Source organism: Halichoerus grypus, chromosome 10 (genome assembly GCF_964656455.1).
Source record: "Halichoerus grypus chromosome 10, mHalGry1.hap1.1, whole genome shotgun sequence".
In the NCBI taxonomy this organism is placed as follows: Eukaryota; Metazoa; Chordata; class Mammalia; order Carnivora; family Phocidae; genus Halichoerus; species Halichoerus grypus.
The window spans coordinates 107,913,317-107,929,254 of record NC_135721.1 but is presented as its reverse complement, the minus strand read 5'-3'; the positions used below and the strand labels follow the sequence as shown (position 1 = coordinate 107,929,254).

General features: G+C 42.7%; 1 protein-coding gene across 2 annotated transcripts; it reads left to right on the top strand.

Moving 5' to 3' along the window:
* The first annotated feature begins 1,421 nt into the window (after window positions 1-1,421).
* Window positions 1,422-15,682, top strand: CHGB (chromogranin B). 2 transcript variants are annotated; one of them, XM_036095826.2, is made up of 5 exons: window positions 1,422-1,689; window positions 7,140-7,183; window positions 7,699-7,792; window positions 12,695-14,439; window positions 15,284-15,682. In XM_036095826.2, the coding sequence occupies exons 1-5, from the start codon at window positions 1,641-1,643 to the stop codon at window positions 15,365-15,367; spliced, it is 2,016 nt and encodes a 671-aa protein (XP_035951719.1). In that variant the 5' UTR covers window positions 1,422-1,640; the 3' UTR covers window positions 15,368-15,682. The 2 variants fall into 2 exon arrangements, with proteins under 2 accessions (XP_035951719.1, XP_035951718.1); XM_036095825.2 differs by having other exon boundaries at window positions 1,451-1,689; window positions 7,137-7,183.
* Window positions 15,683-15,938: the final 256 nt, after the last annotated feature.

The window sequence follows — 15,938 nt, the reverse complement described above, 5'->3', positions numbered from 1 at the left end:
TTCCTAAAAACAAAGATATTTTCTTACATAATCACAGTACAATTCTCAAGATCGGGAAATTAACATTGATACAATATTTATTATGTAATCTACAGATCTTGTTCAAATTTTACCAATTGTCCCACTGATATCCTTTTCAAGACTATTCTTCTAAATATTCTTCTAAATATTTCACCAGTCTTGGTGAAATAATTCCCAGCCTCTTTAAAAAGATGTAATGCATGCTTAAAGGATTTGAGCCTCATTGATTTTCAGGAAAAAGACACTGAAACTTCCATTTAGCTGTGCATGAAGACATCTGCCTTTCCTAAAAAAGACCCCAAATAAAGTTTCACTCTATTCCCCAAAGCCTATGTTATCAGAGAAGATTCTGGATGGTTTCTCTTTGGTGTAGGGACTTGGATGCTTTTTTTTTTTCCTGATTCCTCATTAGACTGAGAGAACTCACGTTAAAAATATCCTGGAAGATGTTTTCATCTTCCTCTCACACATAACAAAATACCTTCCTATTTCAATTTTAAAGCAAGACAGGATGCACAGTGCTTATGGGATGTACTAGATTCTACAAGCAGGTTATTCCATTACCTGGCACTAGGGCTCTGTTATAAAGGAGTAATTAAAGGCCAAAGGGTAACAACCTAAATAAATGCCTATCACAAAGTGGACTGGTTAAATAAATTCTAGTTAATACAGTCAATGTAATAATAGAGCAGCCATTCAAAAGAAGATGCAGCTATGTATGTTTCAAAATAAATTAAGCCTAAACAACAGAAAGTGGTTTAGTAGTATAGACTCTGCAGAGGGTAATTAGAGAACTTGAGGAAATAGAAGTAGAAGGGAGACATTTATAGTAAACCCTTTTGTACCATCTGACCTAAAAATTGTTTACCACATGTATATGTTGTGTTCAGAGAAAGAAAGAGAGAAAATCACGAATAGTACGTAGGTAGGTAGGTAGACGGATTTAAGACTAAAAATTTGAAGGAACAGCAGGCTCCATATTCTCCAGCTGCACCTTTTATTTTGAAAGCCAGCATTCCTTTTTGCATGTCCCCCCACCGTTTAGTCCTCTTTAGTTAGCAGGAGTCTTATTCTCGGCTAGGTAGTGAAGACACAAACCAGCCTTAGTCCTAGATACACTTTCAACAAAACCGCACACCATACACAGCCTCAAACACACGTTTTCAGGTTTGGAGGTGGGGTGGAGTGAGATGAGGAACAAGCCTGGGCAATCTAAGAGGGGCCTCCGTCTCTCCCCTTGCATTAGATTTGCACTACCTCCCCTCACCCCTTCATTCCTACGTGCGCCTTACTGCCCACCCCCGCTCCAGACCCCAAGCACCCAGGAGGCTGGACTCGCTTAAATTTCCTCCTACCTGCGCCGCGGCCCGGAGGGGTGGGGGGGGCTCGTGACGTCAAGGCTGAGCGAGGGGGCACCGCCTCCTGGGTTCCCACCCCTCCTGGCCCTGCGGCCCGGTTTGCCCTTTAAAAGAGCGGGGCCTGCGCCAACCGTACCACACCGCGGGGACCTGGACACACAGCTGCTTTCCCGGAGCATCTTTATCTCGCCTTCTGCCCGCATCTCACTCACCGGTCCAGCCGCCATCCTCTTCTCCGTGCAGATTCGGCCGAGCGGAGCCATGCAGCCGGCGGTGTTTCTCGGCCTCCTGGGAGCGGCGGTGGTGGCCGGTGAGTGGGCTCGGCCGGCTGTTCAGCACCGCGGACAGCGCTAGCCTCGGTCTTCCGGCCGCTGGGGAACCAGCTTGTAGATACTGGGGGAAGAGGAAGGGGTTGAGTGGAAGGTTTCTCCTTCTTGCTTGAGATTCTTAATTTCTGAAACTCCCTGCTTCATCGTCTGACTTGGAAAAAGCCAGAGGGCTTCCTAGCCCAACCAGAAGAGTCTCAGTCTTTTCATATCTGAGTTTTCCTGTAGATAGAGAAAAACGTGTCTGCGCCTCCAAGGAAACCCCACATTTTGTGCTCACTTCTAAAATGTCATGCTCTCTCTACCTGTCTAGAGAGATGCTGCTAAAATCTTAATATGTAACTGGAATTAAGTATTTGTTTGGTTTTTTAAAGCCAGAGAACTATGGAGACACAAGAGTACATGTATTATGATATTAGTTGGCACCTGCATAATTTCCTTTATTATCATTATTATTTAAACATGATGAGATGAAAATAAGTCTCGTATGTATATAAGATATCATATCTTTTTCTTAACATGTTCCTCTATATGTGTGTCTTTATGTATATGTATGTACAAGTTTAACGTAATTTTTTTTGTATTTTATAGTTCCATTTCTGGGGAGAGGTAATTTCATACCCAAATTCATCCATTTTTAAGTATGAATGGAAACTGCAGTAGATATTTTGACTTTTGTACTCCAGGAAAATAACAATTATAAAACAACCACAAAGATATCCTTGAAGAAGTAAAAACAAAACAAAACAAACAAAAAAACCAAAACATCATTTTAGTCAATTCGGGAGGATGTAATTTTAAGTAGTAGATATTTGACAGTGTCTCTTTATGTGTGGAAGACTGTAGGGTTAATCTTTCAAACTACTATGAATCTTGAAGAAATGATCTCTGGAGATTTGGAAAAGTGTGTGTGTGTGTGTGTGTGTGTGTGTGTTGAAGTAAAATCACTAGACCATTTACCAGGGAAGTAAATATGCTACCACCAGATTAAACTGGAGGTTTTCTGTTACTGTTTTAATAACCTCATAGGATATTGTTCTTATCTGAGATTGAGATTCCTAACTGGAATTGAGGTATTGCCAACCATGAATATGAAGTTTCCAATGACAGCAATTGCTGGATCCCAAATATAAAGACACAAAAAGAAAACCAATGGTAATTTATTTTATTGCAAGCTACACACATTCAGAATTTTCTAACATTTTTTTTTAAAGATGTTATTTATTTATTTGACAGAGAGAGACACAGCGGGAGAGGGAATACAAGCAGGGGGAGTGGGAGAGGGAGAAGCAGGCCTCCCGCTGAGCAGGGAGCCCGACGCCAGGCCTGATCCCAGGACCGTGGGATCATGACCTGAGCCGAAGGCAGACACTTAACGACTGAGCCACCCAGGCACTCCCAGAATTTCCTAATGTTCTTGTCACTCTTATAAATTGCCTATAAATGTTCTTAATTTAAAGAAAACTAAATGAATATTTAGAGTCTTTTCCAGTCAAAAATATTTTCAAAAAGAAACTGCTTAAAATGCTATAGCTATGCTATACATTGTGCTTTAGACTACAAAACAGTGTCATTTGTGAGACTTATTTTACTATAGTGGTAAAATATTTATAGCTCCTTTATGCAAGAGAATATTTTAAGAAGGGTTCATATTTTAATATTGGCTAAATTAGAGACATTATTTTTTGAGACATTATATTCTTTAAAAAAATTATCAAGCTATAATTCACACACCATAAAATGTACACTTTTAAAGTGCATAATTTAGTATATTCACAGATTCTGTAATCATTATCAAATGTCAGAAGTTTTCCATTACCCCAGAAAGGAACCCCTATGCCCGTTAGCAGTCATTTCCCATTCCCACCTTCCACAAATGCCTGGAAATGAAACATGGTAACCTTCAAGCAAAGTTTGCTATTTAGCAAAATCACAGAGCTGAAGAAAACCTCAGGAAACCATCTGGTTCATTTCCTACCCTTAAGAGCTTCTGAAGGGAGATCCATACCTTTCTACAGTAGCTATTGGGCACTCTAAAAAATTAATGTGAGTGAAATAGCTCTGCGATATCCATATTATACTGGGTAAAATAGTTTCTGCATTCAGATGAGGTTGCTTAACTTTTTAAACTATAGCTGCATTTTTATTCTGGAATCAAACCTTGGTTTGATAGTCTTGTGATATATAATACTCTGGAAGTTATTCTCAGGTTTATCATACAATATAATTTGAAGATTTTCTACCATCTGACTACTTCACTTTTATCATAATCTTTGGGTTTTCTTTGGTGCCTCCTGAATCTTAATTTATACAAAAATAAGTTAAGCTACTTTAGGGGAATCAACATGTCTTTGGTTATTACTTTGCTGTCACAGATTCTATTGGAAGAAATACAGTGGAACTTAGGTGTCTCACCAAGATGCATAATGCACTTTTATAAGGAGACCTCAGCTCCTTTCCATCAAAAACAGGCCTGAAGAGCCTCAGTCAGAGAAACAGGACTGTCCTGCAATAACAAACATGAGCTATAAATTGTTTAGAGTGATAAAGAAAATATATCTCGGAACACCTGGGTGGCTCAGTCGGTTAAACACCTGCCTTCTGCTCAGGTCATGACCCCAGAGTCCTGGGATGGAGTCCCACATCGGGCTCCTCGCTTGCTCCTCTGCCTGTCGCTTCCCCTGCTTGTGCTTGTGCGCTCTCTTTCTGACAAATAAATAAAAAAACCTTTAAAAATAAAAAAAAAAGAAAAATACTTATCTCCACCCAAATCTGATGACTGCTAATAGTTAGGCGATGTCAGTAGTTAATAAAAGTACCTACTTTACATTTGGGGGGGGTGTTATTAGCAGGAAACTGCATTACAAAGAAGGTTTAGTAAAGCTAGATTTTATTTATTTTTATTTTTTTTAAAGATTTTATTTATTTATTTGAGAGAGAGGATGAGATAGAGAGAGCATGAGACGGGGGAAGGTCAGAGAGAAGCAGACTCCCCGCCGAGCAGGGAGCCGGATGCGGGACTCGATCCCGGGACTCCAGGATCATGACCTGAGCCGAAGGCAGTCGCTTAACCAACTGAGCCACCCAGGCGCCCTAGTAAAGCTAGATTTTTAAAAGGCACCTTCTAGCTTATTAGAGGAGTAATTCTCTCAGTTATTTCTTTCCACAGAATTTTACAGATTCAGGTGCAAAGAATAAGTGCCAGAGTGGGAATGTTCCCAAATAATAGCCATTTGGGGGATAAAATAATGGCCCAGCATACTGGATCCTGGATGCCAAAGGCAGGCCATCTGGATCTTGTTTGAACGAAATTTCAGGAAGATCGTGGGGTCTTCTTACCTTGTTAACCACTTCTCAAACAGTTTACACATGATTTTAACATGCTGGATAGCTTTGGGCTTCTTGAAACAATTGAAGTAGATCCCCGGCCATGCTTTAAAAAGGAAAATTCAGTAAGGTGAGTACATGAAATAGGTGTTTTATTTCGAGATTGAGCTCTATGATCTGTAACTGATTAGAGGCAGGCAGTTAAGAATGCTTGGAGAGCAAATATTTTGTGAGGAGAGGTCAGGTTGCTGGTTAAAAATAAATTGCATTTGAGTAGCTTTCATCTCTGATGTCTGACAGTATTGCTCTTGCTCCAGCTAGTTCTTCTCTTGCTCAGGGATCTAGAAGAATTTTCTGCACTGAGCTTCTTCAGCTATAATAGCAATTGTCTACTCCAGGGAATGCCAGGAGAACTGTGGAGGTGGGCCTACATGTAAATGCTTTAGCTTCTCCAATGGAAAGGGCTTAGACAGAACAAAGTCAAAGTGAAAGATGAAAGAATCAAAGCAGCTTTGAAAGAAAAAAAATGGCTTTGGAAAATTAAAAGCACCTGAAACATCTCCTAAGAAGACAAAGGCATTTGAATCGCTGGTTTAAAACAAGCAGAGTCTCATGAAATTTAATTTGAATAAATTAAAATTTATTCTTCTTTTTTTTAAAGATTTTATTTATTTACTTGACAGAGAGAGAGAGAGTAGCAGAGGGAGAGGGAGCGGCAGACTCCCTGCCGAGCAGGGAGCCCAATGCGGGGCTTGATCCCAGGACCCTGAGATCATGACCTGAGCCGAAGGCAGACGCCTAACCGACTGAGCCACCCAGGCGCCCCTAAAATTTATTCTTTTAAAATATCCTCATTAGCCAGCTGTTAAACACCTATTTGTACATGATATTACAGACTTGATGCTGTACTAGTAGAATGAGATCACTCCCCTGCTCTTTACACATGGCTGCAGACAACGTGGGGAAAGGGAAATGCAACACTGATAGAGATGCGTAAGCAACCTTGTTCAGACAAAGGACTGGGGGTAAAAATGAAGTAATTAGGGGCACCTGAGTGGCTCAGCCGGTTAAGCGTCTGCCTTTGGCTCAGGTCGTGATCCCAGGGTCCTGGGATCGAGCCCCACATCGGGCTCCCTGCTCGGTGGGGAGTCTGCTTCTCCCTCTCCCTCTGCCTGCCCCTCTCCCTCCCCCTGCTCCTGCTCGCTCTCTCGCTCTATCTCAAATAAATAAATAAAAAATCTTAAAAAAAAATGAAGTAATTAGTGATATAAGATAATCACAATCACGTCTTCAAAAATAAAGTGAGTTTTGGGAGGGATATTTTCTTGGGGGCAGGAATAGGTAGAGGGAATCACAAATCTTTACCCATTTTGGGTAGGCAGAAGAGTTGAGGAGGGTACCCTGGTTTCATTTAAACTAGGTTTTAAACTTTTTATTTACATTTAGAAAACTGCACAGATCATAGTATACAGCTTAATGAATTTTTCACTCATTGAGCACATCTGTGTAATCAGTACCCTGATCAAGAAACAGAACGTTGCCAGGGCACCTCGGTGGATCAGTTGGTTGAGGGTCCAACTCTTGGTTTTGGCTCAGGTCATGATCTCAGGGTCGTAGGATCGAGCCATGCTTCGGGCTCCATGCTCAGCGGGGAGTCTGCTTGAGATTCTCTCCCTCTCCTTCTGCCCCTCCCCCACTTGTTCCCTCTCTCACTCTCAAATAAATGAATCTTAAAAAAAAAAAAAAAAGAAAGAAACCGAACATTGTCAGTATCTCAGAAGCTCTCTTTGTCTGTGGTGTGGATTTGAATTATACTGCATATTAGACAGTATTCATTTCCAAATCATGTTTAAGACATTGCTAGGGAAAACAGCTGTGTGTGTGTGTGTGTGTGTGTGAGAGAGAGAGAGAGAGAGAGAGAGCGCGCACTGGGGCAATTATGGCTCCTGGACCGATCTTCTTCAACTATCTCCATTCTGCTCAGCTGTGACTCTGCCCCTCTCTCCATATAATGTGCAGAGGGTGGAGATGATTTTGTGAGTTGGGGGTCACACAGCTTCCAAAAATCAACTAAAGTCTTCCCATTTATTTTTCTCCTTCAAAGCAGTCAGTTCTGTGCCAGTGGATAACGGGAACCACAATGAAGAAATGGTAAGTTGAATTGGAAGTCCAGAACCTAGACTTTTATCTAGACTCTAGATTCTCCCACTCCTTATCATATCAAACCAAACCAAACAAAAAAAAACAAAAACAAATGACAGCAACAGGAAACCTACAACATAGTCTTACAAAGCTAGGTTTTCATCCCTAAGGGGACGGGGGCAGAGAATGTCCCTCCTGCCCTGGGCTCTCATTTCCTTCCTGGATGTCTTTAGTGTCCCGGAGGATAGCTGTCATCACCATTTTCCTTCCAACCTGCAAGAAATGGGTGTTTATTTCTCGTCTCTTATGTAATCTTGACCCAATGCTGTTTTGCACTGTTCTGTGGAGAAGCTTCTGAGATTTCACTATGGTCCTGTAAATCTACATTTCTGCCCCAAGGATCCCATACCAGTACAGGCCACAGAGCCAAGCCTCTTGCTACAGCTGCTCTGGGTTGAGTTAGTCTCTCATCCCAGTGACACCAGCTTTTGCCAACATGCTCTTGGGTTTCCCCCCACCCCCAGGTGACTCGCTGCATCATCGAGGTCCTCTCAAATGCCTTGTCGAAGTCCAGCGCTCCACCCATCACCCCAGAGTGTCGCCAAGTCCTGAAAAAGAGTAAGTGTCCTACACTGCAGGAGATCTTTGTCCATCAAGTGGTCCTTTCTCCCACTCCCTCCACTACACCTTCCACTTTACCTCCAAATGAAAGGGCGCAGGGGAGGGCATAATGAATTGGGAAGAGTGCGGATTAGACTAGGATCTGGGGAGATAGAAGATAATGGCTTCTAGTCCCACTCTGCCACTTCATAGCTGTGTGGCCACGGGGAAGGACCTCTTGCCTTTCTGGGCTTATTTTCTCAAAGTAAAATGAGGAAGTTGAACTCAATGACAGCCTTTGAGATAGCTATCAGTTCTTAAATTCCTTAGTTCCAGAGTTTGGATTTTTAGAACAGGCTTTCACTTGGATGGAGGGAAGTGTGGGGAGTGCTCATTTGTGATTAGGTCACAGGAGTTAAGTGTTCTGGGAATGCTGGAAGATGAAAGGATAGAAGGAGATCTTAAAATTATTCTTTGCCTTCTGCTCTTCTGACAGTGAGAAGTTAGAAGCTTGAAGGATGACTTGGAAACTTCTGGCCTCTTTACATGACAGATTGTTCAGGCCATTGTATTTATTTATTTATTAAAGATTTTATTTATTTACTTGACAGAGAGAGACACAGCAAGAGCAGGAACACAAGCAGGGGGAGTGGGAGAGGGAGAAGCAGGCTTCCCGCCGAGCAGGGAGACCAATGCGGGGGCTCAATTCCCAGGATCCTGGGATCATGACCTGAGCCGAAGGCAGATGCTTAATGACGGAGCCACCCAGGCGCCCCTGTTCAGGCCATTTTAATTTAGAGCTGATTAGAATGGGAGGTACTACCAAATGGTGGAGAACTGGAAGGGGGAGGCTACAAGAGGAGCAGCCGGTGAGTCAGAGCAGTGACCTTCTGAATCTAGAGTGGGATGCGTTCTCTATACAATCAACTTCTGTTGAAGATAAAATTTGAACAGAAATGCAAGCAGTGTCCACTGGGAGTTGACAATGAAAGATCAGTTTTTCAAAAACTATGCCGTCTATCCTATGCATGAAGTCAACCTGATTCAGTCAAATCCAAAACACTGTTCTCTTCAACACCTTCTCTGCTTTTAAATTTTTAGTTAGGCTGGGAATAGTGGATTTGTTTTTCCTGTCACCTCCAAAATCTCCCATTGCAAGATAATACTCTCTTGCTATTGCCGCACATGAGCCCTCATGCATAAAATGGTAAAAACAAGTATTGGCAATTGACCAAAAGAGTAACCTGGCAGGACTCAATCCACCATTGGGGGCTTCAGGGTAATCACAGATGTGGGGACCTGAGCCTCTATAGACCCCATGAATAGTGGGAGGAAGCTTCCCTACCAATCCCAGCATACATATCTTTCCGAATTTCTCCCCAAACTTCTTTTCCAGCCATTACAGGGAATAAATACAGACAGAATGAGTCTTCAGGCAGAGGCTAAAGGCAGCTCCTCTGGGCAAACCTGTCTCACTACCTCCTTCCCCTTCCCCCGTTTACCAGATGGATGCAGAAGTGTGGGGTCTGCCATAGTAGGTCATCAAAGAACTGTGATTGCTTAGGAAGAGCTGTTGAATGTAGGGCTCTGCTTGCCTGCCAAGATCAGACTCAGCCTTTAGGTTGTGGCCATAGTGATTCTAGCCTCTGCTTAACACAGACTGTGTCTTGGGGTCTTTAGATGTCTGTTGAGAGAGACCCAGGGAAACTGGTTAAAATCAAATGACTCATGTCTCTCAGAAAGGACCCTGGTGACACTCTACCCAGAGAACTATACAATGCTGAGATTGGGAGGGTTTAAGAGATCCTCCTGGTTGCAGACTCAGCAGCCAAGACCAGACAGACAGCATAGGGTATAAGGCAGGATAAGAAGTGACTCACAAACTGGAGGATACATGTCCCTTTGCAGGGGGGCGGGGGGCAGATATTTCTCACTTTCAACCCTACTGGTGGAGAAATACAGACTTTGTTATCAGATTTGGATTTTTCAAAAGAAGTTAAAATTTGGATTTGTAAGCAATATCTCCTGGTATTTAAGTATTGCCTTTGAATTTGAAATGACTAAAAATGCTATTTAGGCCAACCAGAACTCACCTCTGGGTTACCACTTTGTGGCTTCTGCCCAATTCTAGTTTTCTCTCCTGCTGATGTGTCTTAAACTGATCAGAAGACTGGTGGAGCTTTTCAGCCAGCTGGATGGATGAAATCTCCTTCCTGCCCCTAGCCCACCTCATCTCCACTCCCCATTCTGTCCAGAGTGTCTGTGGAGCAAGCACACACTTGTTGAGTGAATGAGCACTTAGGGGAATAGAGGAGAATCATTGTTTTACAGCTTGAAGAGACCTTAGGGAATACATAGTCCAATTTCTTAATAGGTAAAAGAATCTGTTTGTCCAGGTTAATCTGGTCATCCTTGCAACAGAGACTTAAGGATAGAAGGTACATTTCCCCCTTTTTTACTGGAAAGTAAGGATAAGCTTCACACCTTGGTTTATCAGATTGACAATGACTATGTGCTGCTAATTACAGTCCTCCTCTGATCTCACCTGCGGGGACTTAAAGCTAAATTTAGGAGGAAGTTCTAAGACTAAGGCACAAGCTGCTACAGGGAGCACAGATTTAACTGGGAAAAAATAAAAATACTGTTCCTGACCAGTAGGCAGTAGGAAAGGGGTGACACAGCCCCCACCCTGGAAAGCTGAGATCTTGTCTGATTAGGGCTATGTCAACTGACTCTCAGAATGATGTCAGTATCTGCCCAAAGCCTCCTTGCTCACCTGTGCCGACCTGGACGACCCCACCTGCTTCAATGCTGCACTGGCTCTTAAAAGACAAAATCACTGGGGAGGGACCAGCTCTCAGGTGTCTGGGTATGAAAGGTCAGAGACATTTCAGTTGATTCACAAAACATGAGGATGTTATCATGCCAGGCTATGCTTTAAGGAGAGAGGTACAGACCATCCACTATTTTTTGGACATTTTTACAATGACCAATTTTTTCCATTTTGCAAATGTTCAGTTCAAAATGACTCATCAGTGCCATTTAGTAGAAATATATTGTGAACCACAAATATAACTTCAAATTTCTTAGTGGCTGCATTAAAAAAGTAAAAAGAGACAGGAGAAATTAATTTTAATAATATATTTTATTTTTATCCAGTGTATTTTATTCAATATATACTATTTACACATCCAATAGATTTATTTATGTATTTATTTATAAAGTTTATCTTTTTTTTTTAGTAATCTCTACACCCAATGTGGGGCTTGAACTCACAACCCCAAGATCAACAGTCGCATGCTTTTCTGACTGAGCCAGCCACGTGCCCCCACACCCAAAATATTTATAATATATATTATCCATTACATCCAAAATATTTCAACATATAATCAATATGAAAAATTGAGATATTTTGCATTTTTTTCACACAAAGTCTTCAAAATCTGGTGGGTATCTTAGACTTATAGCTCATCTCAGTTTGGACCAGCCACATTTCAAGTACTCAGTAGCCACAAAGGACTGGCAGCTCCCACAACAGAGAGTGCAGATCTGGACCCAGAGCTACGAGAGGCCTTGGCTTCAGGAATTCTATCTGAACTCAGTGATGTAAGTTGAAATCCAAGGACTTGGAGCTAACAATCAGACAATGCTAGCTGCATATCACCTTTCATGAAATGCCCTTGAATTAAGGAGGATTTAGTCAAGGAGCTATTGACTTTTGGAAAAGATAGGAGAGGACACATTCAATTAAAATATCAGTTATACCATTTACTGTTGACTAATGAAACACAAAGGTAACTCAGTATACTGGTCTTCATCTTCAACATCTGAGAATATGTTGGGCAGATGGGACCTGAGTGATGGAAGAAATGGTTCTTTCTACTGCGGGGCAGTTTTCTCAGGGAAGAAATATACACCCTTCTTATCACCAGTCACGAAGTTATATTGTCACTTATTGCTACGTTGAGTCTACACAGTTGATTGGATTAAAAAGGCTGATAAACTAATTATTTAAAATTTTAAATCCTCCTTTGAATCCTGATACTTCCCATTTTGGCTATTTAACTTTATTTAGCTGGATTCTAGCTAGAGCTATTTACATAATGCTAATTTTTTAACCCTTACTTAGAGCAAATATGGAAAGAAGGGTCCCTAATTGTACCTCTCTGAGTCTCAATGTCTTTGCAAAAAGGGGAGATTGAATTAGATGAATTCTAAGGTTTCTTCTGGTTCTAAATTCTAGCATTTCACAAATCTCTATTTGGATTTTAATTTGATCATTAATAGTACCAATGAGAGGGGCATCTGGGTGGCTCAGTCGGTTAAGCATCTGCCTTCAGCTCAGTTCATGATCCCAGGGTCCTGGGATCGAGTCCCACATGGGGCTCCTTGCTCAGCGGGGAGCCTGCTTCTCCCTCTGCCTGCATCTCTCCCTGCTTGTGCTCTGTCTCTCTCTCTGACAAATAAATAAATAGAATCTTTAAAAAAAAAAAAAAGCATCTGCCTTTGGCTCAGGTCATGATCCCAGGGTCCTGATATCAAGCCCCACTTCGGGCTCCATGCTCAGCAGGGAGTCTGCTTCTCCCTCTCCCTTTGCCCCCCCCCCCCCCGCTTGTGCGCTCTCTCATTCTCTCTCTCTCAAATAAATAAAATCTTTAAAAGAAAATAGTACCCATGAGAAATGCTGGCTGGGTGTTATGAAAAAAGTAAAAATAGAGTTTATTATTAGAGTTAAACACAGCCAAGGAGCTTTCATACCATTTTCTTTTAAAAGGAATCTGAGTATACTTTTTATTAACTTAAAAAATTATCCAAGTAATTTTTCAGGTCCTTTGGTTTTGTAGTATCACTGAGGCTGGTGCTTGTTGAACCACAAGCAATTCTGGAAGTTACACTTACACTTCTTTATTTTCATTATAGGTAGAAAAGAGGTCAAAGATGAAGAGAAAAGTGAAAATGAAAACACACAGTTTGAAGTAAGATTGTTAAGAGACCAAGCTGATGCCTCAGAAGCCCACAGGCCTTCTGGTAGGGAGGAAGTCCCAGGAGAGGAGGACACCCAAGGTCCGACAGTGGCAGACACAGAGGGAGGGGGGCACAGCCGAGAAGGAGCAAGTGAACCCCAAGGAGACCTCTACTCCTCTGACAGCCAAGTCTCCAAAGAAGCAAAGACACGCCATTTTGAGAAAACCGAGGAAGAGGACAGGAAGGAAGAGGAGGGGGAGAAATACCAGAAAAGGGAGCATGGGAGAGACGGCAGTGAAGAGAAAAACCTGGAAGAGCTAGAAGAGACACAAAATGCCTTTCTCAACAAAAGAAACCAGGCTACAGCTACGAAAAAAGAGGAGTTTAAGGCCAGATATGGTCTACACTCTGCTGGGCCCCCTGAGGAGAAGACACACAGCCGGGAGAGGAGCAGCCAGGAGAGTGGAGAGGATATAAGAAGTCAGGAGAAACACCCTCAAGAGTCTAAAAGCCAAGTTGGGAGTCAGGAAGAATCTGAGGAAAGTGAGGAAGATGCTGACCCTGAGGTGGACAAACGACGCTGGAAGCCAAGACACCACCATGGGAGGACCAGGCCTGACAGGTCCTCTCAAGAAGGGAAACCTCCCTCTGAGGAAAGGGGACACCTCCGTGAGGAATCTGAGGAGTCAAACATGGGCATGGTCGGATTGGGGGAAAAGAGGGACCACCATCCAGCCCACTATAGGGCTTCAGAGGAAGAACCCGAATATGGGGAAGAAATGAGGAGTTACCAGGCTGTCCAGGCTCCCAAGGACCTGGAGCAGGGACGATATGGGGGCAGAGGAAGTGAGGAGTACAGGGCTCCAAGACCTCCCAGTGAGGAGAGCTGGGAGGAGGACAAGAGAAATCGCCCCAGCTCAGAGCTTGACAACACAGCACAGGGATATAATGAAGAAAGTGAGGAAGAGAGGGGCCATGAGGGGGGATACCACCACAGAGCCAGGGGAGGGAAACCAGGTGCATATGCCATTCTAGACAACAAAGAAGAAAAACAGTTCTTGGGTGAAGGACACCACCGTGTCCAAGAAAGCCAGATGGATAAGGCAAGGAGGCACTCACAAGGTGAGTGGAAAGAGCAGGACAGAAATTACCTCAACTATGGCAAGGAAAGGGGTGAGGAAGAAGCCCAAGGGAAGTGGCAGCAGCAGGAGGACCTGGAAGATGCTACGGAGAGCAGGGAGGAAGCTAGGCTTCAAGGCAAACAGTATGCTCCCCATTACACCACTGACAAGAGGAAGAGATTAGGGGAGCTGCTCAACCCATACTATGACCCTTCCCAGTGGAAGAGCAGCCATTTTGAGAGAAAAGACAACATGGATGACAATTTTCTTGAGGGTGAAGAGGAAAATGGGCTGACCTTGAATGAGAAGAATTTCTTCCCAGAATATAACTATGACTTGTGGGAGAAAAAGCCCCTCGAAGAGGATGTGAACTGGGGATATGAGAAGAGAAATCTCTCCCCCAAACTGGATCTGAAAAGGCAGTATGACCGAGTGGCTGAACTAGACCAGCTCCTTCACTACAGGAAGAAGTCAGCCGAATTTCCAGACTTCTATGACTCTGAGGAGCAGATGAGCCCACGCCATGCAGCAGAGAATGAAAAGGACAGAGCTGGCCAGGGAGTTCTGACAGAGGAAGAGGTAGAGTGTGGGGCTTTTGTTTAAAATTATGATGGTTAATGTTAATATCTTCAAGACTATCTGAAAGTAATGTGGAGAAATTGGTGGGAATTAATTACCATGAGGATGTACCCCCAGTAAGAGCGTGGCGACAACCTCTGGGTTTAAGTTCCGTTGTCCATATCCTTGCCCACTTACCCTACTGCAGTGCTTCTCAACCTCGGCTGTATGTTGGAATCACCTGGAGGGCTTGAGTAATTACTGACGTTTGGGATCCACCCTCAGGGATTCTGTCTATTTGGTGCTGGGTGCTACTTGGGCATCAGGATTTTTCCAAGCTTCCATGTGGTTTCAGTGTTCAGCCAAGGTTGACAACCCCTCTTTTGGTGTCTTCTTGGTCATTTAACTTTTCATCACTATTTCCCAGGGTAAGAAGGAACAGATGATTTAGAAGTTAGTTGCTTTAGTCTATCCTTATCAGCTACTGGACTATAAAAATTAGTTTACATCTCAGATAGTTCACATTATCAGAACCGTACCTGCCTAAACGATGATTTTTTCCCTAATATTGAATTATGCTGGTTGGTGTTTCTCAAACTGGAATGTGCATCAGAATCTCAAGAGATTCCTAGCCTTCAGAGTTTCTGATTGAGTAGGTCCCGGGTGGGGCCCAAGAATCTGCATTTCGGCTAAGTTCCTTGGTGATGCTGATGCTTCTGGTCAGGGGACCACTTTGAGAACCGCTGATGAGGGTGTCTCATATGGCTCTAACATATCAAAAATTCCCTCCTGTTCATACTCCCTCAAACCACAATAAAATTAATCGATCTGGAACCTCATGCCTCCACTTTTCTGTATTTTCTAGGAAAAGGAACTTGAGAACCTAGCTGCGATGGATCTGGAACTACAGAAAATAGCTGAGAAGTTCAGTGGTAACCAAAGGGGCTGATGGCCGTTGGAGCAAAGGGCAGTTTTAAGGAGCAGCCCTCACATTATCTATTTTCCACCGCTTCACTGAAAGACACCATTTATTTACCCAAAGCAGAAAATAGAAGTTACTGTTCATTCAATGTTTGACACAACTGGAAATGCTTTAATTTTTGCCAGAATGCTATTGAAAATACGAATAGCATGACTTGTAGCATATCCTTTCTCGCAAAATAGACATATTAACATGCTTGTGACAATGACTGTGCTGTCATCCTTGAAAAAAAAAATACATTTGTCTTAGTTTGAAGTAATAAAAGATTCACCTGAGGCCAAAGTTTCTTGTTCTTAGCTTCCTTTGGGCTAACAGGGAGGAGTGTGATTTTCAAATCTATTCTTTAAAGTAAAATTTAAAAGATAGCACTAGGATTTGTTGGTCTTTGGATGCAGAAGAGGGGAAAAAAAGCAAAACTTGGAAGTAAGAGAACGTCCACGATATAAAGTGAGAGAGTACAGGAAAAGACATCTGTTCCCTCAGGGTAAAGAAAGATTATTAAATAGGCTTGAAGAAAAGATTTCAAAAACGACCATAA

What these genes read in the sequence shown, in the direction of transcription:
- CHGB (XM_036095825.2), top strand. Translation starts at nt 1,641, where the DNA reads ATGCAGCCGGCGGTGTTTCTCGGCCTCCTGGGAGCGGCGGTGGTGGCC. An exon ending in GGGAGCGGCGGTGGTGGCCG is followed by an intron (nt 1,690 to 7,136) that starts GTGAGTGGGCTC and finishes TCTCCTTCAAAG; the next exon opens with CAGTCAGTTCTGTGCCAGTG. An exon ending in GAGTTCTGACAGAGGAAGAG is followed by an intron (nt 14,440 to 15,283) that starts GTAGAGTGTGGG and finishes TGTATTTTCTAG; the next exon opens with GAAAAGGAACTTGAGAACCT.